The sequence below is a fragment of the Aotus nancymaae genome, unplaced genomic scaffold, assembly GCF_030222135.1.
Source record: "Aotus nancymaae isolate 86718 unplaced genomic scaffold, 86718_ANA_hifiasm-v0.15.2.pri h1tg000028l, whole genome shotgun sequence".
Taxonomy (NCBI): Eukaryota; Metazoa; Chordata; class Mammalia; order Primates; family Aotidae; genus Aotus; species Aotus nancymaae.
The window spans coordinates 1,324,606-1,351,990 of NW_026988441.1; the positions used below are offsets into that span (position 1 = coordinate 1,324,606).

A 27,385-nucleotide genomic window follows, 5' to 3' on the forward strand; every position below is an offset into this window, starting at 1 on the left:
TATAAATTTGCTGATCATTGCAGGAGGGGGAAGTCAATGTCTTCACGGGATCCAATTCTGAGAGTCATGAGACAGCTCTTTTAGAATGACTAGTGCCCAAGTATGCCTGAAACTAACGCGTGCTAGATGCCTTTTGCTTTGTTTGCGTGATTGACCCATGCTGCAAGCTGACTCATTTTTGGTTTGGAGACCCTGAAAGTAATATTTGGCATGTGTAGCGCACATAAAACACCATGTTGTCATGCTTCATCCCACGTGAAGTCTTTGAAAATGACTCTGATCAAGAAGATTGCTTTACTCTAGAAAGTAAGGGTAGAGTGGTTTCCTCCTTTGCCCTAGAAATTCCATAACTATTTGGACATTCATGTTTCTCAGTTTTATCTATTCACATATTTTATCGTATGCAACAGGGTTTTACATCCTTCCCAACAAGACACTGATCTTGCCATAGAAAAATTTAACTTTGCAATGCCGTGATTCAAGTTATGTTGTTGACTTTGGGGAAATTCAAAAAGAATCAGCTGCAGTCATCCATACACACTTTTCTCCAACTAACATAAATGAATGCAAAGGAAACATCTCAGCTCCTTGGCAAGATCCATTGATCTGAAGTCTGTTATTCAGCTTGATTGCTCCCTATTCTTCAGACTCTCTACCCTTGGACCTCAGTTAAGTGGTTTCTGTCCTCGCTTTTGAAAAAGGATTCAGGATTCAGTTTTTACCCTCATTTACCCACAAGAACTGATGCTGAGCACTCCAGTAGAATATAAAATGTCTAAATTTGCTACAAATGTAATTATAGTGCATGCAAGTAATTTAAGAAAATATATATATACCTATTGAATCTTCTACATAGAAACATATGTAAATCATAAATGCTGTATTTATTTTTTTGAGACAGAGTCTCACTCTGTTACCCAGGCTAGAGTGCATTGGCACAATCTTGGCTCACTGCAACCTCTACCTTCCCAGCTCAAACGATTCTCCCGCCTCAACCTCCCAAGTAGCTGGGACCACAGGCACATGCCACCACACCTGGCTAATTTTTGTATTTTTAGCAGAGATGGGATTCCACCACGTTGGCCAGCCTGGTCTCAAACTCCTGACCTCAAGTGATCTGCCCACCTCAGCCTCTCAAAGTACAGGCATGAGCCACTGTGCCCGGCCATAAATACCGTATTTTATGTCACATTCACAGGCCAATAGCTGGATTTACAGCTGGGCATTTCAGGGTGGAACTGTCCAAGACCCAGTGCTGAATTCATTGTTACAATCTGAGGATCCCCATACAAAGTGAGAGGCGGTAAGGTAGGCAGTGCTGATGCATGGCCCCATGGGTCTCCACAGGCATATCTCTGTTCACGGCTAGATCAGGTCCAGTTCAGTTCATCTTTTCTGCAAGTAGGAGAGATGTCCTGACTTTGGGATTCTAGGGTGACAATTTTGAAATATCTTGGCACTACCAAGTTGGCAATGTTTGTAAGTCAGGAGAAGTGCTAAACTCCCACCGGGCACTTTCATAGATGAGCTTTTGGTGAAGAATTTTTTAGTAAAGTGAAGCTCAATCGGCAATAGTGTCTCAAAGGTGGAGCATATATTTAAAAAATAAACATTAATGGCAAAGTTTCTGAAAAAATCTTGAGACAGAAATGAAAGAAAAATAAAAAATGTGTACTAATATAGACCACCCTCCTGACACTATTGTCTTGATGACTGGTTCAGAGTAATGATCAGACAGTTCAGAGGGTTAATATTATCACATGCTTCAGAGAATTCCAGGCTGAGGAATAACAATAAAAGCCAAGTTAATTTTTCCAATGACTTAACTAGCTTTATATCTGGACTGTAAGTGTCTTCATAAAATCAATTAATTAAAATTAATTAAATATAAATTAGAACAACATACACTTAAACTTTTAATTAAAACAATTAAATATATTCAACTTCACTGGAAACAGAATATGAAGCACCAGTTAAAAGCACTGTGTTGTATTCAATGTCGGATTCGTGATTATGATTCGCTTGAAAGACTATTCCCAGAGGCATTTGTACTAAATCATGCTATCTGTTTAATGCGTTACATAGCCTTTTTCTGAGTGGTAAATATGCTATTTACAATACACAAAGTTACTCTACCAAATTAATTTATAAGTGCATTAATATCACATATTATTTGTAGCATAATAAATTCAAAATATTTTTGCATTTCTGTCCTTTTTACCAGCAGCAAGATAACTTGAGTTACAGCACCAAGGAGTTAGATATTTCTATGTCAGAGTAAGTTTCATGGGAAGTATGTAAAACCTTGTTAAATAGGATGAAATGTGTGGATGGAAGAACCTGAGAATGAGAAATGCCAAATAGTTCTGAACCTTCCAGGACAAAAGAAGCAACTAGTCCACTTGTACTTTCTAAAATAAAGCAAATTTCTTGCAAAGTCTTCTGCGGCTGCACCAAAAAGTTACATACACCATTGGAATTCGACAGGATTAGCAGAGACCAACATATGAAAATTCTGGCTATAAAAACATTTTATAAAATTATCTTATGGATCAAAAGAAGATTTCTCTATACATCTGTTTTTAACGGTAATTACCTACGTTTTAGCTTATATATAAGTTGCCAGGAGATGATGGCTGGATCTACAATATAATTATGTATTTGACTAAATGACTCTTTAACCTGTGATTAGAACTTTTCAAAAATTAAAAAAATGCATGTTAGACATTAAAATGACCGCTCTGATTCCTAAGCTGAGTCATAAGGTTATTGAAAGAGAATTGGATGCAGGAGTCCCAGGACATCATAAGGAGAGGCTGTTGGAAAGACCCCCCACCCCTCCAGAGAAACACAGGAGGGAGGACCTGTTGGCAATGAAGAGCTTGTAATTGCAGATTTTGCTTACAGGTATGGAAAGATGTTTATGGGTGTGTTTGCTTGTTTGTTTTGCCTGAAAAATTGAGTCATGGTAGTTTATATATTTAGGGATTTATTTTTTAACTGTGTGAAGTAAAAACTTACAACTTCCAGAATGACAGAGTTGGGGCATGGGATAAACCAATCCCCAGTAACAACTGAGAAGCTAGGCTAAATGCTCCAACACATCCATCTCAGGAATCCCAGGACTCACACAAGCTGAGAAGCGTCTGCCCACGAACACAGCCAGACTTCGGCATTGAGAGTGTGCCCGTGGCATTGCTGCTGGTGAACTCTGACAGAGCGACAGTGGCCCTGCCCCCACGGGGGGTTCTGCCCTGGCTGTAGGCGCTCTTCACCTGGAGTGCTGTCTCTAAACGTGGCCAGGGCAGGGGAATATTGCAGTTGCAGCCATGCAGGCTTTGCAGCCAGGTGCATGGCCACACTGGAATCGTAACCACACTCTTCACAAAACGCCGAGTCTGGGAGTCCGACCTCGGTAGGTGGAGGCTCGATGATCTCAACTTTAAAAGCTGGGTTGTTCCCCACCTCTAAGGTGTGCTGTGAGGATGCGCTTAGAAGATTCAGGATAATGAGTGCTTATCATGTTTTGGTTTTTTGTTTTTGTTTTATTTTGTTTTGAGACAGAGTCTCACTCTGTTGCCCAAGTTGCAGTGCAGTGGCACAATCTCGGCTCACCGAACCTCCACCTCCCGGGTTCAAGCGATTCTCCTGCCTCAGCCTCCAGAGTACCTGGGATTACAGGCATGTGCCACCATGCCCAGCTAATTTCTGTATTTTTAGTAGAGATGGGGTTTCACTATGTGGGCCAGGCTGGTCTTGATCTCCTGGCCTCAGGTGATCCACCCGCCTTGGCCTCCCAAAGTGCTGGGATTACAGGCGTGAGCCACCACACCTGGCCAAACATTTTGTAAACGAAAAATAGAACAGAATCTCAGGACTCCCAAATTCCTAAAGCGAAATGGGAGGTCAGCCTGGAGGCTGAGTCAGCAGCACCCTCTTCCAATTGGACAGCAGTTGCTGGCATTCAGCATCAGCCAGATCCCCCACAGGAGGGAAGAGGCCCCAGGCAGCCACAGAGGCCCCCACACGTCATTCATAAGGAATTTCCTTGCTGGCCTCCAGGTGTACAATCTAAAGGCTAGCTCCTAAAACTCAGGTGTGTTTTATTCCACACTGATAATATCAATTACAAGCTTACCTTGCCAGGTGCAGAACAAAGCCAAGATGAGATCAGTGATTCCTCCACCTACCCAGCGACGTCCGCATAACTGATTCTTCCTTTGCGCCCCTTTTCTCTCCAAACATGCACCTTATCTTTGGTAAAAGGTAGATTTACTGGGAACTCTCTGGAACCATTCATCCCACCGTCTACCTGGCCCTCGGCCTCCATGCCTGTCTCTTTAAGGAAATGAGTAGAGTAAATCTTCGGAAAACCTCTCAGAAAAAGCAGACACAAACGTGTCTGTGGCTTGCATTTTTCCCGGCTGTGCCTTAAAGCTGGCTTAGTGATTATTAGCCTCCATGAATTGAGACTTTTGCCTCGGTCACTCATTCCGGCTGTCAGTGTGATGACGCTCCCGATTCCGCTGTGTCCACATCCCCAGCTCAGGCTCTACTGAGAGATACCTCCCACCCGCGTTCTGCCTCTGAGGAACAGGGGCCAGGTCTGCAGGGAGCGGGGAGCAGAGGGTCCGTGGTCTTATGTAGGGCCATCCCATCCTCCACAGGACCAGTATGGCCTTTAAAGGACTACAGCTGTGGGGCATTACGTCAGTAGGACCCAGGATGAGGTGGAATTGGCCTTCCCGGTCTCTTCCCACCAATGGACATCATTTTTCCAGGCAGTCTGGGGTTGTATCCAAGGGTCTTGGCACTGCCACAGCTCAGGCTGCTTGGCCCTGGGCAGAGAGGGAGTGGGCAAGGTTTTACAGAATCTCAGATGCTGCTCCTGGCTGTCAGGGATCCCTCAACCCAGCATTTCCCCATCAACACAGTGACATGGTGGAAGAACCAGGCACCTCTCCTGACCATCTGTGCTATGCCATCTACACACACATGTACACACACAACATGCAGTCATACACAATCTCTCACACACACAAAACACGCAGTCATACACACACTGTCACACACACAACATACACACTCATACACAAATGTCATACACATACGCACACACGACATGCACATACACACTCATACACTCACGTACACACACTCACACATGTGCAAATAAACCCACACAGAGAAACGCTCAAACTCACACACAATCACACACACACAATCTCACACACACACATATGCACACACAACACACATTTACATTCACTCACACACATACATATACCCTCACACACTCACATGGATGCAAATAAACCCACACAGAGATAAACAAACACACACACCTACACACACCTCTCCTCACACACACACACTTACATGTGTGCAAATAAAACTAGAGAAACACACACACAAATTCAAACACGTGCAAACAAAAACACACAAATATACACAGACACAAAAATACAAACATGCAAACATATACACACCCAAACACATACAACCACACACGAAAAAGCGCACACAGAAACACCCCCACAAATGCACACACAGCTGTGCACAGAACTTGGAAACTTGCCTGAACCCACTGGGCTCCAACCTGCAGTCAGGATGTCCAGGGGGTCACTGTGCCTGACCACTCGGACCCAGCATCTGTACTGGCCCCGGTGGGAGACGCTCACAGGGCTCAGGGGGAAATCAGCCTGGGAGAACCCAGCCTGAGGCTGCAGGCCAGGGTGCTGGAGGAAGTCACATCCCCTCCTAGTGCACAGCGAATCTGTCGTAGCCAACATCAGAGCCACACTGGAGGGTCAGGCTGTCTCCACAGCCCATGACACGGCCCTGTGGGGTTGGGAGGGAGGGCTTCCTAGGCACGCCTGGAGGGAACGAGCACTGAAACTGGATAAGGTGGCTCCTCACACACACCTCAGGGTCTCCTCGGGACTTCCCATCCCATTGTCTCTCACGGCTCATGGGAAAATGAGCTATTTTTGAGGTCCTTCATGGTATAAAGTAGGTTTGGCAAGGATCTCTCCAACGCTCTGAAAGAATGTATTATATCTCTTTTAGGTCTTCAGATTCTAAGACACTTTTGAGGCTGTTTGTTAAAAATATTTTTGCTGATGATGTTAAAAACCTGTTAAAAGGTAATTCTTAGGAGAGATGAAGAAGTGGGTCTCTATGTTCAAATGACCCGGAGAACCCCCAAGAGGATGGTTATTAATTAAAGTGGCATGTATTTAGCATAATGCCATTGAACCTGACTATATCTAGAAGACACACACAGACACACATCACAAGTTCAACCCTATGCACAATTAGTAACCAGCAAGATCACCTTTTATGTGGTTTTACACTTTAATGCAGATACAGAGGTGTTTGTGGAGGGTTCTCTGTGGGTTTCCTGTGAGTGCAGAGAAGGAACAGCTGTGTGTGTGTAATGGGCACTGTAATTTCTAAAAGTATAGCTCGTTGTAGGCAAGGTATTTGAGAACACAGTCATTACAAAATGCTCCCAAATCTGCCTCTGATCATTGAAAATTACTAAACTCCTAGATGTGTGCACACTTTCCTGATGCTCGCACATCACGCAGCCTGGGATGGCCTCACAGTGCGTGGTGGGCACGAGACCACGCTCAGGTATCTGAGCAGACTCAAGTTAGGAACTTTGTCATTCTTGCACAGGAAACTATGGTTTGGATGTGCAAATATTCTACGTCGAAGAAAAAATGGAAAAATCATCGTGATATTTTTAAAAGTTAAAAATATCAACTCATTTTCTTTTTTTTTTTTTTTTTTTTTTTTTGAGACGGAGTTTCGCTCTTGATACCCAGGCTGGAGCGCAATGGCGCGATCTCGGCTCACCGCAATCTCCACCTCCTGGGTTCAGGCAATTCTCCTGCCTCAGCCTCCTGAGTAGCTGGGATTACAGGCACGCGCCACCGTGCCCGGCCCTCATTTTCTTTTTTTAAAAAAAAAATGCAAGCTAGTAAACCACAAAACGTTCAATATAAAATAAAGGCAACTGTCCTGACTTTTCTTTACTGAGTTGGTGGATGTTGGAAATAGACGCTCGGCTGCATCACAGGCCTCCACCTGTGACCCAGTGGTCTTGAGTGGCCGCTCCTCAGCGTGGGAAATGCTCTGCGCGTCCCCCTGGCAGGGAAGGGCTTGGGTGCACCAGGCCCGTGGTCACCTCTGTCATGCTCTGAATCCCTTATGCTCCAGACTGGACGCACCGGAAGAGACGCCGACAGAGAATCCCTGGATCACAGAGCAGCGTGGTGACCAGGAACAGAACAGGAGACTCGTCTGTCCTGTGAAGTGATTCAAACGCAGACTGTGCCCTATCCCACGCCCACGACCCAGAGACAGAATGAGAGGCTCGCCTGCGGGATGAATGTCCGAGGGGCTGCTCGGGGAGGGCGCTGAGGCTGTCCTGAGAAACAAGTGAGGCCCCAATGCACTCAGATCTCCACGTGTGGCTTCTCACGTGACGGGATAGAAGCTGATTGGTGCTGCTGCCCCGAGCTTGTCAGTGCCCTCGACTGGAGGACAAGCACCAACCACGTCATCCCTGAATGGACACGCAGGTATGAAGATGTCAGGTGTGCAGCAGGAAGCATCTGCAGTTCACCTGGTTCAACAACCCCAGTTGTCCCACAGTTGAGAACCAGCCTGGGATGCCGGGCAGGTGTATCACCTGAGGCCAGGAGTTCGAGACCAACCTGGCCAACAGGGTGAGACCCCATATCTACTCATGGGTCTTGCAGGTGACCAAGCCTTAAAAAATGTTAAAACTGAAGCTGGAAGCCATCATTCTCAGCAAAGTAACACAGGAACAGAAAAGCAAACACCGCATGTTCTCATTCATAAGTGGGAGTTGAACAATGAGAACACATAAACACAGGGACATCACACACCAGGGCCTGTTGTGGGGGTGGGGAGTGAGGGGGAGGAACTTACAGGATGGGTCAATATGTGCAGCGAATAGCCAGGCTGGGAGTGTGCCTGCCATTCCCCCTCACACCCACTAACCAGCATTTGTCCCTTAGTCCACATATCCCAGACAGTGGAGGAAGCACAATCCCCTCTGACCCAGGGAGACAGAGAAACTGTTTCTGGGTAACATTAGCGGATCTCTGATGTTTGCTCCATGCTCTGCTCTCTGGAAGGGTTGGGTGTCCTCATCACTCACCAGACCGGAGTTGCCGATACCTCCTATGGGCAGGATCCTTGGAAGGTGGCTTGAGTCCCAGAGGTTAATCAGACTCAGTCCTGCCTCCAAAAGTTCACAGTCCACACATAAAAGACCAGTGGGGATCAGACAATAAAAACTCACCCTACTGGGCACAGACACTGTGGGTTGATCAGCCTCTTTGCTTAGCCTATGAGATAAAGACGTGTGTACGAAGGTGAACGTCTGCACTGAGATGCTCAAGAAATGGAGAGGATTCCCAGGTGAGGGAGCAGCATGCATCAATTCGCTAACTACAGCTCGTCGCAGGCAGCAGTTTGTGAATTGCTCTGGGCAGGTGCCAATTCAGGTAGAAAGGAACAGAATAAAGGCTCAGATATAGAGGTCATCAGAAAGCAGCTTCCAGACAATATTCTGTGCCGAGAAAGGACGCGTGCTTTCTCTCCACGTGAAACCAGGGGACGAGGAAAGGGGCAAACAGGAGGCGACCTTCTCAGAGTTTGGGAGAAAATCTCTCTGGCAGAAATTTGCACAAAGATAAGAGGTGATAAGACACTCCTGGAGAGAATTCTCAGCATTTCATTAGATAAAGACGTCTCACAATAGATGTTAAATATTATCATTTTGTTACACTAGGGCTCTTCCAGGAGGCTGCACTCCATGAGAAAATACACTCTGCATCTTCAAGTTTGAACCTTTCATCTGTAACAGCTAGAACTTCCTCCGACAAAGAAAACATTCTGAATTCATGCTCTTCTGACAGCCAGCAGCCACACGTGGCTCTGAGAACTCAAGTTGTGGCCCTGTGGCTGAGGGTTGAATTTTAAACGTCATGTAATTTGATCTATTCTAAGTTAAAAAGCCATATTTCACAAGTGGCTACCATATTAGATGACTCAGATGTAGAATACACTTCATCTCTGCAACGTTTTATTGAGTAATAGCAAAGACATGGAATCAACCCAAATGCCCATTGATGTTAGACTGGATAAAGACAACGTGGTGTACGCACGCCACTGAATACTACGCAGTCATGAAAAGGAATGAAATCATGTCATTTGCAGAGACACGGAAACCAGTGCAGGAACGAAAAACCAGACACTGCATGTTTTCACTTAGAAGTGGGAGCTGACCCGTGAGATCACATGGACACAGGGAGGGGCACGATGCTCACTAGGGCCTGTCAGAGGAGGGCAGGGGGTGCAGAGAGCATTAGAGAAGAGAACTAATGCATGCTGGGCTTCATACCTAGGTGATGGATTGATAAATGCAGCAAACCACCACGGCACGCATTTGCCTTAACAAACCTGCACATCCTGCACACGTACCCCGGAACTAATGCCTGATGTAGGTGGAGGGGGGACGGAGGCAGCAAACAACCATGGCCTGTGTGTACCTATGCAACAATCCTGCAAGACACGCACATGTACCCCAGAATTCACAGTACAATAAAAAAAAGCATTTGATAACATAATCCAAAAAATCACATTGCAATAAAAGCAGTAAAAACTTCCAAAAGAAATTTAAAATAAACTTACTGAGTAATTTAGAGACTAAACTGGCTGAGGATATGCATCAGCTTTCTAGAAGCAAGTCTGTGGAGTTTCAGAATAAGTCAGGTGACATTAGTGAGATGTCCAGAATGAGTGGGTGGGTAGAGTCAAATCACCTTAAATGGCTGGATGCTCAAAATAGAATCATAGAATGGCTAGTTGTCTGCGAAGCAGTGCTGGAATTTTGACATAATCCCACAGGCATTCAGACTCTGCTGTTGCCAGCTTGGAGGTGTCAAGATAGTGCCAGAAGGAGGAGGAATGTCCATGGAAAAAAATCCTCCTAGGAAAAGATCCAGGTCCTTGTGCATGAATGCCCCTTGTGCTGAAAGACTGGGGCAGCTGTGGCCTCCGCCTAGGCTTGGTGGACAGCCATGTAGATACTGGGGTTCTCCGAGAGGTACTCGGGACGCGGGAGGGTGGGAGTGACTCCTCTCCGAGAGAGGGCATGCTGGTCTAACTGGGCATACACCATATTCTGTGCTGCTTCTGCTGCAGGGTCCTGGGGGGGTGAAGGTGAAAAGAGGGGCATCTTTAGTAACTAAAGGCAGGGCCATGGACGTCTGAGAGGACAGAGCTGTGGCGATGGTTTGGGCTGGGAGAACTCACCTCTTCATCCATCTGTTGGCCTTCCACAGGCTCTGTGTTTGCCATGGGGGTGTCTGTGGGGTGAAAAAGAAAGTCTTCCAGATCTTCACATCAGAGGTGGCGAGGGTGTGCCTGAGGTTGCAGTGTGATCCAGCCTCCCCCACTAAATCAGAACCACCCGTCAACAACCCAGGACAATCGTGACTGCCCCAGGACCCCTCCAATCGATGGCCCCCATCCTTCTGCCTCGCTCATGGACCCTCTCCTGCAGGTCAGTGGCCTGCCCAGAGATGAGGTGGAGCAGGGGACGGGGAGGGGTGATTGGTTAGTCAAGGAAAGGGGCAGGGTTCCTCCCTCAAGAACCTCAATGGAGACACAGATCAACCCACAGGATGTGAACAGTCCCCTCTGTGCCTCGGTCACATCCCCACGAGGCTCACATGATGCTGTCCTCTCTTCCCTGAGACTTACGATATTTTATGGAACGCCAGTAACCAATTAAAGTAGAGAGGCAAATGCCAATGGAGATGACGGCTACTGAGAGCCCAATGAGGATATCCAGGTTGCTGGATTGTCCCTGAGGAAGGTGTGTGTCTGTCAAGAAGCAAATGATAAACCCTCTCATTCACTGCTTGCCTATCTTGCGCCAACACATACTGAATGCATGACACGCTTTATCTGAAATTCTTCCGAGATCCCTACACCCGAACAGCTACTTTCTCCATTTTCCATCACGTACAAAAAATTCCAAGAGAAGTGAAGACTCATGTCAAATCAAAGAGCCCGCAAAAGAGACGTGAAGGCCGGGTGTGGTGGCTCACACCTGTAATCCCAGCACTTTGGAAGTCCGAGCGGATGGATCACCTGAGGTCAGGAGTTCGAGACCCGCCTGGCCAACATGGCAAAACCCTGTCTCTACTAAAAATACAAAAATTAGCCAGGCCTGATGGTACATGCCTGTAATCCCAGCTACTTGGGAGGCTGAGGCAAGAGAATCGCTTGAACTCAGGAGGCGGAGGTTGCAGTGAGCAGAGATCATGCCACTGCACTCCAGCCTGGGTGACAGAGCAAGACTCCATCTCAAAAAAAAAAAAAAAAGGAGAAAGTTGGAGGTCTGAACCCAGGCCTGTCAGGCTCCAGTGTGACTCCCCTGACTCTTCCTCATGAGGAAAAGACAGTTTGTTTCTGCATAACAAAGGAACCCTCTGCATTTACCGTAGCCAATCACCGTCTCCCCTGTCCCTCCTCAGCCCAGCACAAATGCGCTTTCTGAGAATGGAGATAGAGGTGGCCAGAGGATGCCTCTCATGCCAGTTTCTAAGAACTGAACTTGCTCCAGAGAATGTCTGTGCTTTTCTGAGTAATGAGTAAGAGTGGGTGGGTGGAGGGTTCAGGAGAGAAAACGGGAAGTGGGCACCAGGATATGTCACATAGGAGCACATCCTCTGTACCAGGACCCATGCTGGGGGGTGGGAGGACTCCCGCATGTGTGGGCACGTCTCATCCTCCTCCTCTTAGCCATGATACACTCCTTGAAAGAGAAAAGACTGTAGTCAGTCGCAGTCTTGGGCTCGATGGACGTGTCTGCTGCTTCTAGTCATTCATCTTGGGAAGCTTTACTTTCTTCTCTTCCCCACCATTTTTTTTTTTTTTTCATAAGGAAGGAGGCATCATTAGCCCAATATTCTATCCAAGTACTTGGATGCTTTAGCCAGATGCTCTAATTAGTGGCTCACGCCTGTAATGCCAGCACTTTGGGAGGCTGAGGCGGGTGGATCACCGGAGTTCAGGAGTTCGAGACCAGCCTGACTAATATAGTGAAACCCATCTCTACTAAAAATACAAAAATTAGCTGGGTGTGGTGGTGGGCACCTGTAGTTCCAGCTACTCAGGAAGCTGAGGCAGGAGAATCACTTGAACCCAGGAGGTGTACACTGCAGTGAGCCAATTTCATCCCACTGCACAGGGAGAGACTCTGTCTCAAAAGGAAGGAAGGGAAGGGAAGGGAAGGGGAGGGGAGGGGAGGGGAGGGGAGGTGAAGGGAGGTGAAGGGAGGGGAGGGGAAGGGAGGGGAAGGGAGGGGAGGGGAAGGGAGGGGAGGGGAGGGGAGGGGAGGGGAGGGGAAGGGAGGGGAGGGGAGGGGAGGTGAAGGGAGGGGAGGGGAGGTGAGGGGAGAGGAAGGGAGGGGAAGGAAGGGGAGGGGAGGGGAGGGAAAGGGAGGGGAAGGGAGGGGAGGGGAGGTGAAGGGAGGGGAGGGGAGGGGAGGTGAAGGGAGGGGAGGGGAGGTGAGGGGAGAGGAAGGGAGGGGAAGGAAGGGGAGGGGAGGGGAGGGGAGGGGAGGGAAAGGGAGGGGAAGGGAGGGGAGGGGAGGTGAAGGGAGGGGAGGGGAGGGGAGGTGAAGGGAGGGGAGGGGAAGGGAGGGGAGGGGAGGGGAGGAAGAAAAGACGGAAAACAGATGGTTCCCAAGATGAGTGACCATAACCAGCAGAACCATCCATTGAGCCCAAGTGTCTGATTATAGTCTTTCAAGGACTATGACACGTTACCCCATAAGGCTCCCTGCTGAGCTGCCCCTTCTCTGATAGCCCAAGTATGAGTTTCCATCAGCGGAAACAGAGGCTCAGAGAGAAATGAGTGTGCCCAGGGTCACGCACTGAGGAATACCAGAACAAGGTTCTGAACTCTCCCTCTTAGTGAGTCCAGCTCTGAGCCTGCCCTGAATCCACCCGCTCAACTCCTTATCCAGTCCCAGCCTGTCTAAGCCCCATGAGTGTCCTCCACCAGGATGTCACACCCCACCAGGCTCATGGCTTCCACTCCTGCTTCCCTGCAATAAACACTGTTTACATCGACCGACTGCTATCTCTAAAATAGAATGTGGATCATGACACGTTTCTGACTAAAACCTTTGTCTTCAGCCAGGTGCGGTGGCTTGTGCCTGTAATCCCAGCACTTTAGGAGGCCAAGATGGGCGGATCACCTGAGGTCAGGAGTTCAAGACCAGCCTGGCCAACGTGGTGAAACCCCATCTCCACTAAAAATACAAAAATTAGCCTGGTGTGGTGGCAGGCACCTGTAATCGCATCTACTCTCGAGGTTCAGGCAGGAGAATCACTTGAACCCCAGAGACGGAGGTTGCAGTGAGCCAGGATCGTGCTACTGCACTCCAACCTGGGTAACAGAGAAAAACTCTGTCTCAAAAACAAAAACCAAAAAATAACAAGATAGACAATAAATATTTCATATGGTCCTCTAAATTCTTCTCATCTCCTAGCATTTTCATGTTCACAGATCTCCTTGGAGGAATGATAAGCATTGCTTCTCAGCAAGATTCAGGTCACTCTGACCTCTTCCTCCCTGTGGACGAGGCCTCAGTCCCAAAGCCGCAGAGGCTGAAAGGCCTTACAGACCACAGTTTCAGATGCAGATGAGGAATCTGGGGACCTGGGAGGGGCTGCCTAGCCCAAAGTCACAGAGCTGGGAGGTGGCACAGCCTTCACTCACACAGGAGCCTTCCATCTCCCCAGGGACCCAGACACTAGGATAAGAGTTATTTGCTTACCAGATTCAGGGGTGGATTCCATGACCAACAGATGATTACTCTTAGGGTCTCCTAGGGGAAAAACAGCAGACGAAGAGTGAGCAAGAGTCATTGATTGCCCCATTAAAGTAGGACCATTTTCTTTTTTCTTTATTTTTATTTTTTGAGATGGAGTCTCACTCTGTCGCCAAGGCTCGAGTGCAGTGGTGCAATCTCATCTCACTGCAACCTCCATCTCCAGGGTTCAAGCGATTCTCCTGTCTCAGCACCCCCAGCAGTGGAACCATTTTCTTTAGAGGGTTTCTCCCTGTCTACCTTCTACCCTGTCATCCACCTAAAGACTAATGGGGGTCCTGGGGTTCCTTCCTTGGAATCTCTGGGGGGCGATTCCTTCCCTGAGATGGGGAGGTGACTAGGAGATGCATGATGATGTCAGCAGACATTTCTCCCATTGGGACAATACATATCCACGTTCCCCGACAGGGAAGTCTCTCTGTGGTGAGGGGCTTCGGAGAAAATGGAAAAGGGCGGGGGGCTGAGGCAACCTCTGATCTCCACAAACTCCATCTGGCCTCAGCTCTGCCTGTGTTTGACCTGACTTCTTGCTTCATGTGGAGCTGCCCAGTCTACACCCTGCGCCCTGACAGCCCCATCCCGCTCAGCCTCTTCACTCCCGTCTGTATTTTTCACTGCTTCATTTTGTCCAGAATACCTAATGCCCCTGTGTGCCCAATGGGATGCCCCTCTGGTATGGCTCTGGGACTTAGTGGGCAGCAGGGCAGGCAGCAGGCGTGGGCTCCTCACCTGTGACGGAAAGGTTCAGGGGGTCACTGGGGGCCGACCACTCATAGGGGGAGGCATTGAAAGAACCGTAGCATCTATAGGTCCCGCCAAGGGCTGGCGTTGCGAGGCCCATGGAAAAGTTGGCCTGGAACGCTCCCCTGTGTCCCTGCCCTCCACTGAGCCACTGGCCATGAGGAGACCCCTCTCTCCACAGATGGTACTGGTCAAATGAGATTTCGGAGATGCAGAAAAACGTCACATTCTCTCCCAGCCCCATCACGGGGTCCACCTGGGTGGAGAGAGAAGGCTTTTTGTGTTTTCCTGGAAGAAAAAGAGGCCGATTGTAGAACACACTCCTGAGCGCATGAAGAAAGTCATCTCTCTCCCTGCTCTTATCTTGGGGCAGATTCCGAACGTCGGCTGGTGCCTCTGTCCATCTCATCTTCCTCTCTACGGTCCTGACCTGGCCTGCGTCTGTCTTTTCACTTCCTCTGCATTTCGTAGATTCCCCGTTGCTTTTGACTGTGTCTCTGTGGCTTACTGCCCCGTGAAGCCATATGAGGTGTGGGGTTCTCCTGGAAAATGGGAGTTACTTTGTGCTTTGAGAGGCTTCAGAAAACAGAGTTCTGGCCTTGGGTTCCCTGACATGGGACTACAGGGTTATGAGAGTCACTATATTTCAAGTCTGCGTGTTGAAAAATACAAGAGTCTCTGGAGGAGCAGAAGGAACTTCACGGACTCCCACCGCAGGGAAGAACTGGCCTTGTCCCCAAACCCAAGGAGTTAGACGTGACAACTTGTTGGGGAGGGTGAAAGTGACCCCTCCTCCCTCGTTAAGCACTAAGACATGTTGAACCCTTTTGCTGAGCTCCTCCTCACAGTCTCTGTTCCTTTATTTTTCTTCCTCTCCTGAGGTTTGATTAACAACCCCATCGCCCCATGAAGCTCCCAGGGCACCAGCGGAGCAGGATTCCAGCCACACTCACCTGTGACCACAATCTCTAGGGCGTCACTGGGAGCCGAGCACTCATAGCGGGAGTGACTGAAAGAACCACAGCATCTGTAGGCTCCTGCATGGGCCGGCGTTACAGGACCCAAGCGAAAGACAGCCTCGACGTAGTGAGTCCCAGCCTCCATCCCCTCGTAAAGCTCCTCAGAATGCTGTGTGTGCTCCTCTTTGTATAAGATAAATTCATCAAATGCCAGCTCCGAGTGACAGCGCAGGGTCACCTTGGCTCCTGCAGCCACCAGGGAGCTTGGGTGCGCTGAGATGGAGGGTTTTGTGAACACACCTGGGAGCAAAGACAGAGGAGTTCACGTGGGTCTCCTTCCTCACCCCTCGCCTGGGACCTCAGGGTGAAGCTCTCCTTCGTCACCGCCAAAGCCCGTCCGTGTCCTTCCTGTCTGTGTGTGTACGTGTTCTCTCTGCACGGATCCCCATGCTCTGCCTTGAGGCCATATGAGACATGCGGTGCTCCTGGAAAGTGGGAATTGCTCTGTGCTTTGAGAACCTTCAGAAACACAGTGCTGGCCTGGGGATCCCTGACGTGGGACTATGAGGTTGTGAGCCTCAGTATTTTTCAACTCTGTGTGTTGAAAAATACAAGAATCTTCAGAGGATCAGAAGAAACCTCACAGGCTCCCACTGCTGGAAACATCTGGTTTTGCCCCCAAACCCAAGAGGTTATACGTGACTACTTGGAGGGGAAGGTGGCAGTGACTCTTTTTCCTGCTTAGGCAGAAGGACACGGCAGACTCCTTTGCTGAGCAACTCCTCACAGTCTCCAGCCCCCATCCAGATCCTCCAGGAGCTTTCGTAGCCTGGATCTCCCTGCCTCACCCCGACCTGCTTTCCTCCCTTGTCTTGCTTGAAAGACTCAACCTCTTGTCTGTTCCACCTGAGCTCATTGAATGTGAGACTCACTCCACACTCTCCCTTCCCTGCTTTATAGGATGGGCAGGGGCCACTCTACAGGATGAGTTTCTAACTTTCTGTGGGACATTCTGCACATCCATCAGAGAGAAGGGATGAATGTCAGGAGACGGAGAAAGAGAAGGAGGGACGAATGGGTGCCTTTCCCAATCATGTCCCACTGAGCCACCGGACACATCTCCGGAGGGAACTGTGACTTCCCCAAGGCTCTGGCTCCTTCGAGGCAGGGAAACTACTTCCCTGGGGAGACACTGGAGCTGGGGTCAGGTGACATCGCTCCTCCCTGGATCCGCCCTGCTGGAGTTGGAACCAGCACCCTGCACCTGCTGCTTCCCAGGGAGATTGTCCTGCTGCTCGGCTTCCTCCCTCCTCCTCCACCAGGGAAGCTGGTTCCTCACATGAAATGCCCTGTCTTTAAATTCTCAGGATGGCTTCTGTGTCCACAGTGAGTACGTGACCAGGAATCCCACAGTGACTCTCTGGCTTCACTGCGTGTAGACTCTGGGAAGGACTAATTTCATTGGGGTATACTTAGGCTTTACTTTTTCTTCACAGTAGCCACGACAGTTTAAATTCTGATGAACCCTCATCGTTAACAGGAATGAGCTCCTTCCCCAGTACTAACATGGAAGCAGCAGCTCGAGTCCTGCCCATCTCTCATCTTTAATCGGTGGAGGGAAGTCAACACACCCCACCAAACCTCCAGTTTCTTCTGCCCATTGGACAATTTCTTCTACAGTTTTGCCGTCTTGGAGGAAGGCAAAATGCACACACAAAATAGCCTCTCCCACTGGGAGCTCCGTGAGCTATGGTCACCGTGCTGTATATTAGATCTCTAGAACACTGTCATCCTCCAACTCTGGAAAGGACACCTAGTGGGCACGGGATGGGCTGGACTTCTCCTACCTGTGACCACGAGCATCAGGGAGTTGCTGTGAGCTGACCACTGTGAGGTGTGGCTGTAAAATGCAGAACATCTGTAGGTCCCTGCGTGTCCTGGGGTCACAGGGCTGATGGTGAAGTAGTTGGAGCGGCCAGTGTGCAACTCACGGTCCCGGGTCCCAGACGTTTTGTATATTTTGAATGTGACAAACCGACGATGAGAATCGCAGCAGAGCGTCACACGTCCTCCCAGGGGAACCACAGGGCTCGGCAGGGCTGACAGGGAGAGCTTGTGGGGAGCACCTGGAAGAGGAGGCGCAGCCTGGAGAGGGAAGTGTGGAGCCCCCCCCCGTGCTTGGGGGCTAGAGAGGGAAGTGTGGAGCCCCCCCCCCCACTGTCCTTGGGGGCTAGAGAGGGAAGTGTGGAGCCCCCCCACTGTCCTTGGGGGCTAGAGAGGGAAGTGTGGAGCACCCCCACACTGTCCTTGGGGGCTAGAGAGGGAAGTGTGGAGCCCACCCCCACTGTCCTTGGGGGCTAGAGAGGGAAGTGTGGGGCCCCCTCCACTGTCCTTGAGGGCTTTCCTTCTTCACATCGTTCTGCTTTGCCCTGTGACGTGGGTCCCCTGATGCCCTGGGTACCTGGTGGTGGGACAGGGACACAGCCCACCCCAGAGTGGACATGGAAGGTCTTCCCAGAACAGCGTTCTACTGGGCATGATGATACAACATTGAGCCGAGTTGCTCCTAACTTTTGTCTACAACAACAGACATCTGTGCGCGGAAGAGAAGGAGGAAACCGACCAGATTCAAGCAGTACAAAAACACATCAACGCATTTAATCAATTCCCAACACAAGTGCCCGGCACTGCGTCCCTGCCTCCTGACAGAGAGTGCCCCAACCCACCCCCAGACACCTGGATTCTGAACACCACACCCTCCCTGCCTGGAGAACACTGTGTTTGGCCAACACGGCGTCCCAGGACTGCGACAGGACTCACCCGCCTGTGTGCACATCTTCTGGCCCAGGCACAATCCTGGGGAAGAAACAGAACGTAACAAAACAGCAACAACAAGCAACGGCGTGTCTGCACGAGAATCCTGCCCTCCTCGTAACGCTTTGCCAGCTCAGCCTGGACTCAGATAGTGGATGATCCTGGCTTCCCACGCCCAGTCCCGGGTTGTGGAGAGGCCGGGTCTTCAAGAGAGCATTTTCCATCCCAGCCCTGCCCTCCTTTCCCTTCCAGGACTCACCCAGACACAGGACGGCGATGAGTTTGGGGGCCATGGCGCCTCTTCTATTGGGCCGGACACAGGGGTTGAGCTAAATTGGAAAATGAACAGGATGTGGCAGCCATGGTTTCGCAGTTTGCAGAGCTTAGAGGTTGCCCCCCACACAGGAAGATGACCAGCCTCATCTAAACACAGGGGGTGACACAGACAGTATTCTCGGTTCAGCAGAGCCCCTAGCAAAGCCGTGACTTGAATCCCAACACTGATCAACCCACTAATATCTAAATTTCAAGTTTAACTTTTCTACGTGCAAAATTGTAGAACGGTGTCTTAGTATCTTATCACCTTTTTGAGAACTATGCATGATTCGATTTCTGTTATGCACATTTTCCTGCCAAATGAAAATACATTTATTGTCAGTGTTGTAAAATGATTGTACAATAAAACTGAAATATTTATTCTGTTATGTTCAAAGTTGCAAATTAATTACTTGCAAATTGGGTACTATTTCCAAGTTCTTAACGTTTTCTTCCGTGCTTCAGTAAGTTAACAACAACAAAAATTGATTTTGTGTTATTAACACAGAACCAAGCGTGCAAATCCTGGTTCTTGATGCTTTCTCTGAAATCCTTCCTTGACTCGTGGTTGAAGACACAGATCTCTATATTTCTCTTCCAGAAAACTCAGCTCTTTCTCTTTTTATATATATATTTACGTACATGTATAAAAAATGAATAACACAAACATATGTGCATATAATGCTGAAGGTTCTCCCCAAAAGCCAGCTCATATTACTAAAAAATTAGTAAGATTATAACGAGAAAAAAAGCCCTGTGAAATCACCACTGGAAAAAAACGGGGCATTTTCACAGGAATAGGATCAACTCATGCTTTGCCTCTCACCTGTCCCAGAACTTCTCAAAGCACACACACACAATTTTGAATGTTTTCTGTGTTGTTTTTGTAAATATGTGTCTTCCATATCATAGCTACCATCCGGTAATATTTGCGTGTGTGTATGTATATGTTTACATTTTAAATACAGAACAAAGGACACTTTGTTTTGTGTTTCTGATTGTAAAATGACACCGCTATGCTCGTAACGCTCTGCATACCTCCTTTAAATTTACCAACAAGCCGGGCGCGGTGGCTCACGCCTGTAATCCCAGCACTTTGGGGGGCCGAGGCAGGTGGATCACGAGGTCAAGAGATCGAGACCATCCTGGTCAACATGGTGAAACCGTGTCTCTACTAAAAATACAAAAAATTAGCTGGGCATGGTGGCACGTGCCTGTAATCCCAGCTACTCAGGAGGCTGAGGCAGGAGAATTGCCTGAACCCAAGAGGCGGAGGTTGCGGTGAGCCGAGATCGCGCCATTGCGCTCCAGCCTGGGTAACAAAAGCGAAACTCCATCTCAAAAAAAATAAAATAAAATAAAATAAAAAATAAATTTACCGCAGACAGACTGCAGTCAGCGGCTTGCATATTCCTCAATGACTCTGTCCTTTTCGGCTTACATGATGTATGTTTTCACCAGGCATTTTGTTTTTTGAACAAAGGTTGCCCTGAACATTCTTGCCTGTGTGTCCTGGATTGTATGAGTGGGCTTCCCTGAGTTCACACCCCAGGGTGGAATGCAGGACACGGGGAATGTCAAGGTAAAAATAAACTAGATGAGAACACACTTTTTTTTCCAGAGTGATGACCCCGTAACTCCCAGCAATGGTTGTCAGATTCTGTTGTGTTTTCCACTTACAGAAAATACCTAATTACATATGACAGAGGATGAATTTGATGTCAACATTTAATTAAATATATTCTACAATAGAAAAATATATCAAATAAATGCTGTGATACACTTATCTGTACCTGTAAGCAAATGTATCACCCATGAGAAAGATTTTTTACCAATCAATGATGCCAAATATTAAACACTGCTCTATGATTCATAAAATGTGTTATAATTTATTGACTTGGAAGTGACATTTGTAAAGTTCAAGACTTCAGTAGAGGACAGTCACCCTCCAAGCAAAACATGAGGCAGGTACCCACTTGAAAATATAAAGCATGCATTGGTTAAGAGTGAGGAGAACGTGTCGATCCGACATCGCTTGCATGCACTTGACGGTGTTTGTGGGTTTCTTGCCAGGAAGGCAGCTCAGTAGCGTTTACACGTTGGAATGAGGCCAACAACTTTGTGAAGTCAACGGTTTTAATCCAATGCAATTTTTATTTAATATAAATTAAAGATCTAAGAAGTAAGCGTACACTGGGACGTGACAAGACACAGCGTAATGACACATAAATTATATGTTTTGTGTTAATAACACAAAATCAGCTTTTGTTGTTCTTAACTTATTGAAGCACGGAGGAAAAATTTAAGAACTTGAAAATCGTTCTCAATTTGCAAAAATTTGAAGCTAACAGAATAAACATTTCCGTTTTATTGCACAGCCATTTTACAACACTGACAGCACATCTATTCTCATTTGTCAGGAGAACATGGCGTAACAGAAATCAAATCATGCACAGTTCTCAGAAAAGGCAACAAGATATTAAGATACCATTCTACAATTTTGCATGTAGAAAAGTTAACTTTGAAATTGAGACTCACGCCTGTAATCCCAGCACTTTGGGAGGCTGAGGCAGGCGGATCAGGAGGTCAAGAGATCGAGACCATCCTGGCCAACATGGTGAACTCCTATCTCTACTAAAAATAAATACAAAAATTAGCCGGATGCAGTGACATGCACCTGTAGTCCCAGCTACTCGGGAGGCTGAGGCAGAAGAATTGCCTGAACCCGGGAGCCAGAGGTTGCAGTCAGCTTAGATCGCGCTACTGCACTCCAGCCTGGCGGCAGAGCAAGATTCTGTCTCAAAGAAAAAAGGAAGACATTATGGATTGTTCAGTGTGGGGATTCAAGTCAGGGCTTTGCTAGGGGCTCTGCTGAACCGAGAATACTGTCTGTGTCACCCCCTGTGTTTAGACTGAGGCTGGTCATCTTCCTGTGTGGGGGGCAACCTCTAAGCTCTGCAAACTGCGAAACCATGGCTGCCACATCCTGTTCATTTTCCAATTTAGCTCAACCCCTGTGTCCGGCCCAATAGAAGAGGCGCCATGGCCCCCAAACTCATCGCCGTCCTGTGTCTGGGTGAGTCCTGGAAGGGAAAGGAGGGCAGGGCTGGGATGGAAAACGCTCTCTTGAAGGCCCGGCCTCTCCACAACCCGGGACTGGGCGTGGGAGGCCAGGATCATCCACTATCTGAGTCCAGGCTGAGCTGGCAAAGCGTTACGAGGAGGGCAGGATTCTCGTGCAGACACGCCGTTGCTTGTTGTTGCTGTTTTGTTACGTTCTGTTTCTTCCCCAGGATTGTGCCTGGGCCAGAAGATCTGCACACAGGCGGGTGAGTCCTGTCGCAGTCCTGGGACACCGTGTTGGCCAAACACAGTGTTCTCCAGGCAGGGAGGGTGGACACGAAGTCAGGCCGACGCAGACGACGTGGGGAGGGCTTTGCCGTGAGCCCCAGAAACACAGGAAGCGGGGTCCTCGGGATACCCCAGGCTCCACCTTGTTCTGGAAACCCCCTGTAGGCAGCCCCTCGGGCTCATCCAGTCTCCTGACGGAACCTGTGGTGTTCAGAATCCAGGTGTCTGGGGGTGGGTTGGGGCACTCTCTGTCAGGAGGCAGGGACGCAGTGCCGGGCACTTGTGTTGGGAATTGATTAAATGCGTTGATGTGTTTTTGTACTGCTTGAATCTGGTCGGTTTCCTCCTTCTCTTCCGTGCACAGATGTCTGTTGTTGTAGACAAAAGTTAGGAGCAACTCGGCTCAATGTTGTATCATCATGCCCAGTAGAACGCTGTTCTGGGAAGACCTTCCATGTCCACTCTGGGGTGGGCTGTGTCCCTGTCCCACCACCAGGTACCCAGGGCATCAGGGGACCCACGTCACAGGGCAAAGCAGAACGATGTGAAGAAGGAAAGCCCTCAAGGACAGTGGGGGGGGGCCTCCACACTTCCCTCTCTAGCCCCCAAGGACAGTGTGGGGGTGCTCCACACTTCCCTCTCTAGCCCCCAAGGACACTGGGGGGGCTCCACACTTCCCTCTCCAGGCTGCGCCTCCTCTTCCAGGTGCTCCCCACAAGCTCTCCCTGTCAGCCCTGCCGAGCCCTGTGGTTCCCCTGGGAGGACGTGTGGCGCTCTGCTGCGATTCTCATCGTCGGTTTGTCACATTCAAAATATACAAAACGTCTGGGACCCGGGACCGTGAGTTGCACACTGGCCGCTCCAACTACGTCACCATCAGCCCTGTGACCCCAGGACACGCAGGGACCTACAGATGTTCTGGATCTTACAACCGCACCTCACAGTGGTCAGCTCACAGCAACTCCCTGATGCTCGTGGTCACAGGTAGGAGAAGTCCAGTCCATCCCGTGCCCACTAGGTGTCCCTCCCAGAGTTGGAGGATGACAGTGTTCTAGAGATCTAATATACAGCACGGTGACCATAGCTCACGGAGCTCCCAGTGGGAGAGGCTATTTTGTGTGTGCATTTTGCCTTCCTCCAAGACGGCAAAACTGCAGAAGAAATTGTCCAATGGGCAGAAGAAACTGGAGGTTTGGTGGGGTGTGTTGACTTCCCTCCACCGATTAAACATGAGAGATGAGCAAGACTCAAGCTGCTGCCTCCTTCATGTTAGTACTGGAGAAGGAGCTCATTCCTGTTAACGATGAGGGTTCATCAGAATTTAAACTGTCGTGGCTACTGTGAAGAAAAAGTAAAGCCTAAGTATACCCCAATGAAATTAGTCCTTCCCAGAGTCTACACGCAGTGAAGCCAGAGAGTCACTGTGGGATTCCTGGTCACGCACTCACTGTGGACACAGAAGCCATCCTGAGAATTTAAAGACAGGGCATTTCATGTGAGGAACCAGCTTCCCTGGTGGAGGAGGAGGGAGGAAGCCGAGCAGCAGGACAATCTCCCTGGGAAGCAGCAGGTGCAGGGTGCTGGTTCCAACTCCAGCAGGGTGCATCCAGGGAGGAGCGATGTCACCTGACCCCAGCTCCAGTGTCTCCCCAGGGAAGTAGTTTCCCTGCCTCGAAGGAGCCAGAGCCTTGGGGAAGTCACAGTTCCCTCCGGAGATGTGTCCGGTGGCTCAGTGGGACATGATTGGGAAAGGCACCCATTCGTCCCTCCTTCTCTTTCTCCGTCTCCTGACATTCATCCCTTCTCTCTGATGGATGTGCAGAATGTCCCACAGAAAGTTAGAAACTCATCCTGTAGAGTGGCCCCTGCCCATCCTATAAAGCAGGGAAGGGAGAGTGTGGAGTGAGTCTCACATTCAATGAGCTCAGGAGGAACAGACAAGAGGTTGAGTCTTTCAAGCAAGACAAGGGAGGAAAGCAGGTCGGGGTGAGGCAGGGAGATCCAGGCTACGAAAGCTCCTGGAGGATCTGGATGGGGGCTGGAGGCTGTGAGGAGTTGCTCAGCAAAGGAGTCTGCCGTGTCCTTCTGCCTAAGCAGGAAAAAGAGTCACTGCCACCTTCCCCTCCAAGTAGTCACGTATAACCTCTTGGGTTTGGGGGCAAAACCAGATGTTTCCAGCAGTGGGAGCCTGTGAGGTTTCTTCTGATCCTCTGAAGATTCTTGTATTTTTCAACACACAGAGTTGAAAAATACTGAGGCTCACAACCTCATAGTCCCACGTCAGGGATCCCCAGGCCAGCACTGTGTTTCTGAAGGTTCTCAAAGCACAGAGCAATTCCCACTTTCCAGGAGCACCGCATGTCTCATATGGCCTCAAGGCAGAGCATGGGGATCCGTGCAGAGAGAACACGCACACACACAGACAGGAAGGACACGGACGGGCTTTGGCGGTGACGAAGGAGAGCTTCACCCTGAGGTCCCAGGCGAGGGGTGAGGAAGGAGACCCACGTGAACTCCTCTGTCTTTGCTCCCAGGTGTGTTCACAAAACCCTCCATCTCAGCGCACCCAAGCTCCCCGGTGGCTGCGGGAGCCAAGGTGACCGTGAGCTGTCACTCGGAGCTGGCATTTGATGAATTTATCTTATACAAAGAGGAGCACACACAGCATTCTGAGGAGCTTTACGAGGGGATGGAGGCTGGGACTCACTACGTCGAGGCTGTCTTTCGCTTGGGTCCTGTAACGCCGGCCCATGCAGGAGCCTACAGATGCTGTGGTTCTTTCAGTCACTCCCGCTATGAGTGCTCGGCTCCCAGTGACCCCCTGGAGATTGTGGTCACAGGTGAGTGTGGCTGGAATCCTGCTCCGCTGGTGCCCTGGGAGCTTCATGGGGCGATGGGGTTGTTAATCAAACCTCAGGAGAGGAAGAAAAATAAAGGAACAGAGACTGTGAGGAGGAGCTCAGCAAAAGGGTTCAACATGTCTTAGTGCTTAACGAGGGAGGAGGGGTCACTTTCACCCTCCCCAACAAGTTGTCACGTCTAACTCCTTGGGTTTGGGGGCAAGGCCAGTTCTTCCCTGCGGTGGGAGTCCGTGAAGTTCCTTCTGCTCCTCCAGAGACTCTTGTATTTTTCAACACGCAGACTTGAAATATAGTGACTCTCACAACCCTGTAGTCCCATGTCAGGGAACCCAAGGCCAGAACTCTGTTTTCTGAAGCCTCTCAAAGCACAAAGTAACTCCCATTTTCCAGGAGAACCCCACACCTCATATGGCTTCACGGGGCAGTAAGCCACAGAGACACAGTCAAAAGCAACGGGGAATCTACGAAATGCAGAGGAAGTGAAAAGACAGACGCAGGCCAGGTCAGGACCGTAGAGAGGAAGATGAGATGGACAGAGGCACCAGCCGACGTTCGGAATCTGCCCCAAGATAAGAGCAGGGAGAGAGATGACTTTCTTCATGCACTCAGGAGTGTGTTCTAAAATCGGCCTCTTTTTCTTCCAGGAAAACACGAAAAGCCTTCTCTCTCCACCCAGGTGGACCCCGTGATGGGGCTGGGAGAGAACGTGACGTTTTTCTGCATCTCTGAAATCTCATTTGACCGGTACCATCTGTGGAGAGAGGGGTCTCCTCATGGCCAGTGGCTCAGTGGAGGGCAGGGACACAGGGGAGCGTTCCAGGCCAACTTTTCCGTGGGCCTCGCAACGCCAGCCCTTGGCGGGACCTATAGATGCTACGGTTCTTTCAATGCCTCCCCCTATGAGTGGTCGGCCCCCAGTGAACCCCTGCACCTCCCCGTCACCCCCCTGCACCTCCCCGTCACAGGTGAGGAGCCCACGCCTGCCGCCTGCCCTGCTGCCCACTGCATCCTGGAGTTAAATCTGAGGGGCATCCTGCTGGCGATCAGGAGATCTTAGGGGTTCTGGACAAAAGGAAGCCATGATAAATACAGAGAAAAAGAGAGGCTGAGAATGGCCAGTGCTGTCAGGGTGTAGGGTAGGAATCAGGGCACTTCCACACCCTTCTCCATGTCCTGTGTGGAGGACATGGAGAATCCAGGTGAATGAAGAACTGGGTCAGTCAAACACTGGAGGAGGGGAGGCCAGATCAAGATTGGGGAGATCAGGGGTTGCATCAGCCCCTCACCCTTATCTGTTTTCCAGGAGCTCCTCCTGACCTCTCAGACACAGAGAGATTTCCCATTTGGTGAATGTAGATATTTATTACCCCATTGTAGATAAGGTCTCTTGACATCACCAGGCATCTCTCAGCCCTCTCTCCTTTTTCACATCTCAGGGGAGGGAGTCTGTTCTCAAAGGATTCTGACAAGAGACCTCAGGACCCGTATTAGTCATTAGATGAATGACAGAGTAGGGGGTGGGCAGGGGACGGACACTCCATATAGAATGCTCTTACTTCAGTACGGCGAGGAATGACTCTTGGACACCCATTCTCTGTCTTTTTTCCTAGAAATCCCTCAGAGTACTTTCCTGTCAGCCGTGGAGCCAACCCCTGAAACTGGTGAGCAAAGAATTCTTCACCTAGCTTGTGAATCGCTGGGGAGACATCAGTCTCCTTCTCCACCTGCAATCTTTATGGAAGTGGTCATTTCCAGAGGAGCTTGAGGGGAACCTGGAATGACGAGAAGGGATTTAAGTCCCAAGCATTGCATTCATTGGGTGGTCGGTGAGAAAGGAAATTCTTGAAGGAACTGTCCCAGCTGAGGAAGGAGAGAAGAGCAAAGCCCACCTCTCGCCCCTGTCCAGGGCGCCGATCCTACAGGCTTCAAAAAGGCAACCCAGGAACCCATGGAATCAGCCCCACTATAGGAGTAGAGAGCTTTCTGGGCTCAAGATGGTTGAGGTATTCCCTGAGAATTATTAACTTTAGTAGAGCCGATCCAGACACTCTTTAGACTGAGCATATGCACACAATTCTATCCAAATTTGGGACTTCATTTTCTTGTGTATGAAAGGCATCCATCATTCCTGAACCTCTGTGCCAGTGTCTCTCTGGGAAAGGAGGTGCAGAAACGCACCCCTCTTGGAACATCAGCCCACCGGGGATATATTCAGTGGCCGTTGTAGGAGCAAACAAAGGGAGAAAAAGTTTGTCCCAATTTTCAGGAACGCCAAGTTCTGAGCCTGGTCCTGTCATTTTCCAAAACACCTTTTAAATGAACACGTGTGCAGTATTCTCTACTTTCTCTCCCAAAGAGCTGGCGTTCTGGTATTACTTTTGTAAAACTGA

General features: G+C 49.4%; 2 protein-coding genes across 2 annotated transcripts; one reads left to right on the forward strand and one right to left on the reverse strand.

Moving 5' to 3' along the window:
* Positions 1-4,484: 4,484 nt before the first annotated feature.
* On the reverse strand, positions 4,485-18,761 carry LOC105705734 (putative killer cell immunoglobulin-like receptor-like protein KIR3DX1). Its single transcript, XM_064380755.1, is given in 16 exon segments — positions 4,485-4,606; positions 4,761-4,838; positions 5,600-5,657; positions 7,045-7,155; positions 7,239-7,263; positions 7,493-7,576; positions 8,198-8,220; positions 10,106-10,252; positions 10,360-10,412; positions 10,810-10,932; positions 13,901-13,951; positions 14,684-14,983; positions 15,649-15,954; positions 17,502-17,780; positions 18,475-18,510; positions 18,728-18,761. Coding segments are annotated over 16 exon segments (1,830 nt in total).
* Positions 18,762-21,825: 3,064 nt separating this feature from the next.
* On the forward strand, positions 21,826-26,052 carry LOC105705735 (putative killer cell immunoglobulin-like receptor-like protein KIR3DX1). Its single transcript, XM_064380756.1, has 6 exons — positions 21,826-21,859; positions 22,077-22,112; positions 22,499-22,630; positions 22,840-23,118; positions 24,669-24,974; positions 25,640-26,052. Exons 1-6 carry the CDS (start codon positions 21,826-21,828, stop codon positions 26,050-26,052), a joined length of 1,200 nt encoding a protein of 399 aa, XP_064236826.1.
* Positions 26,053-27,385: the final 1,333 nt, after the last annotated feature.

Excerpts from the sequence above, each read along its gene's own strand:
- LOC105705735 (XM_064380756.1), top strand. The coding sequence starts at position 21,826 with ATGGCCCCCAAACTCATCGCCGTCCTGTGTCTGG. Across the intron at positions 22,631-22,839 it reads TGTCCCTGTCCCACCACCAG|GTGCTCCCCACAAGCTCTCC; the intron begins GTACCCAGGGCA and ends CTCCTCTTCCAG. Across the intron at positions 24,975-25,639 it reads CCTGGAGATTGTGGTCACAG|GAAAACACGAAAAGCCTTCT; the intron begins GTGAGTGTGGCT and ends TTTTTCTTCCAG.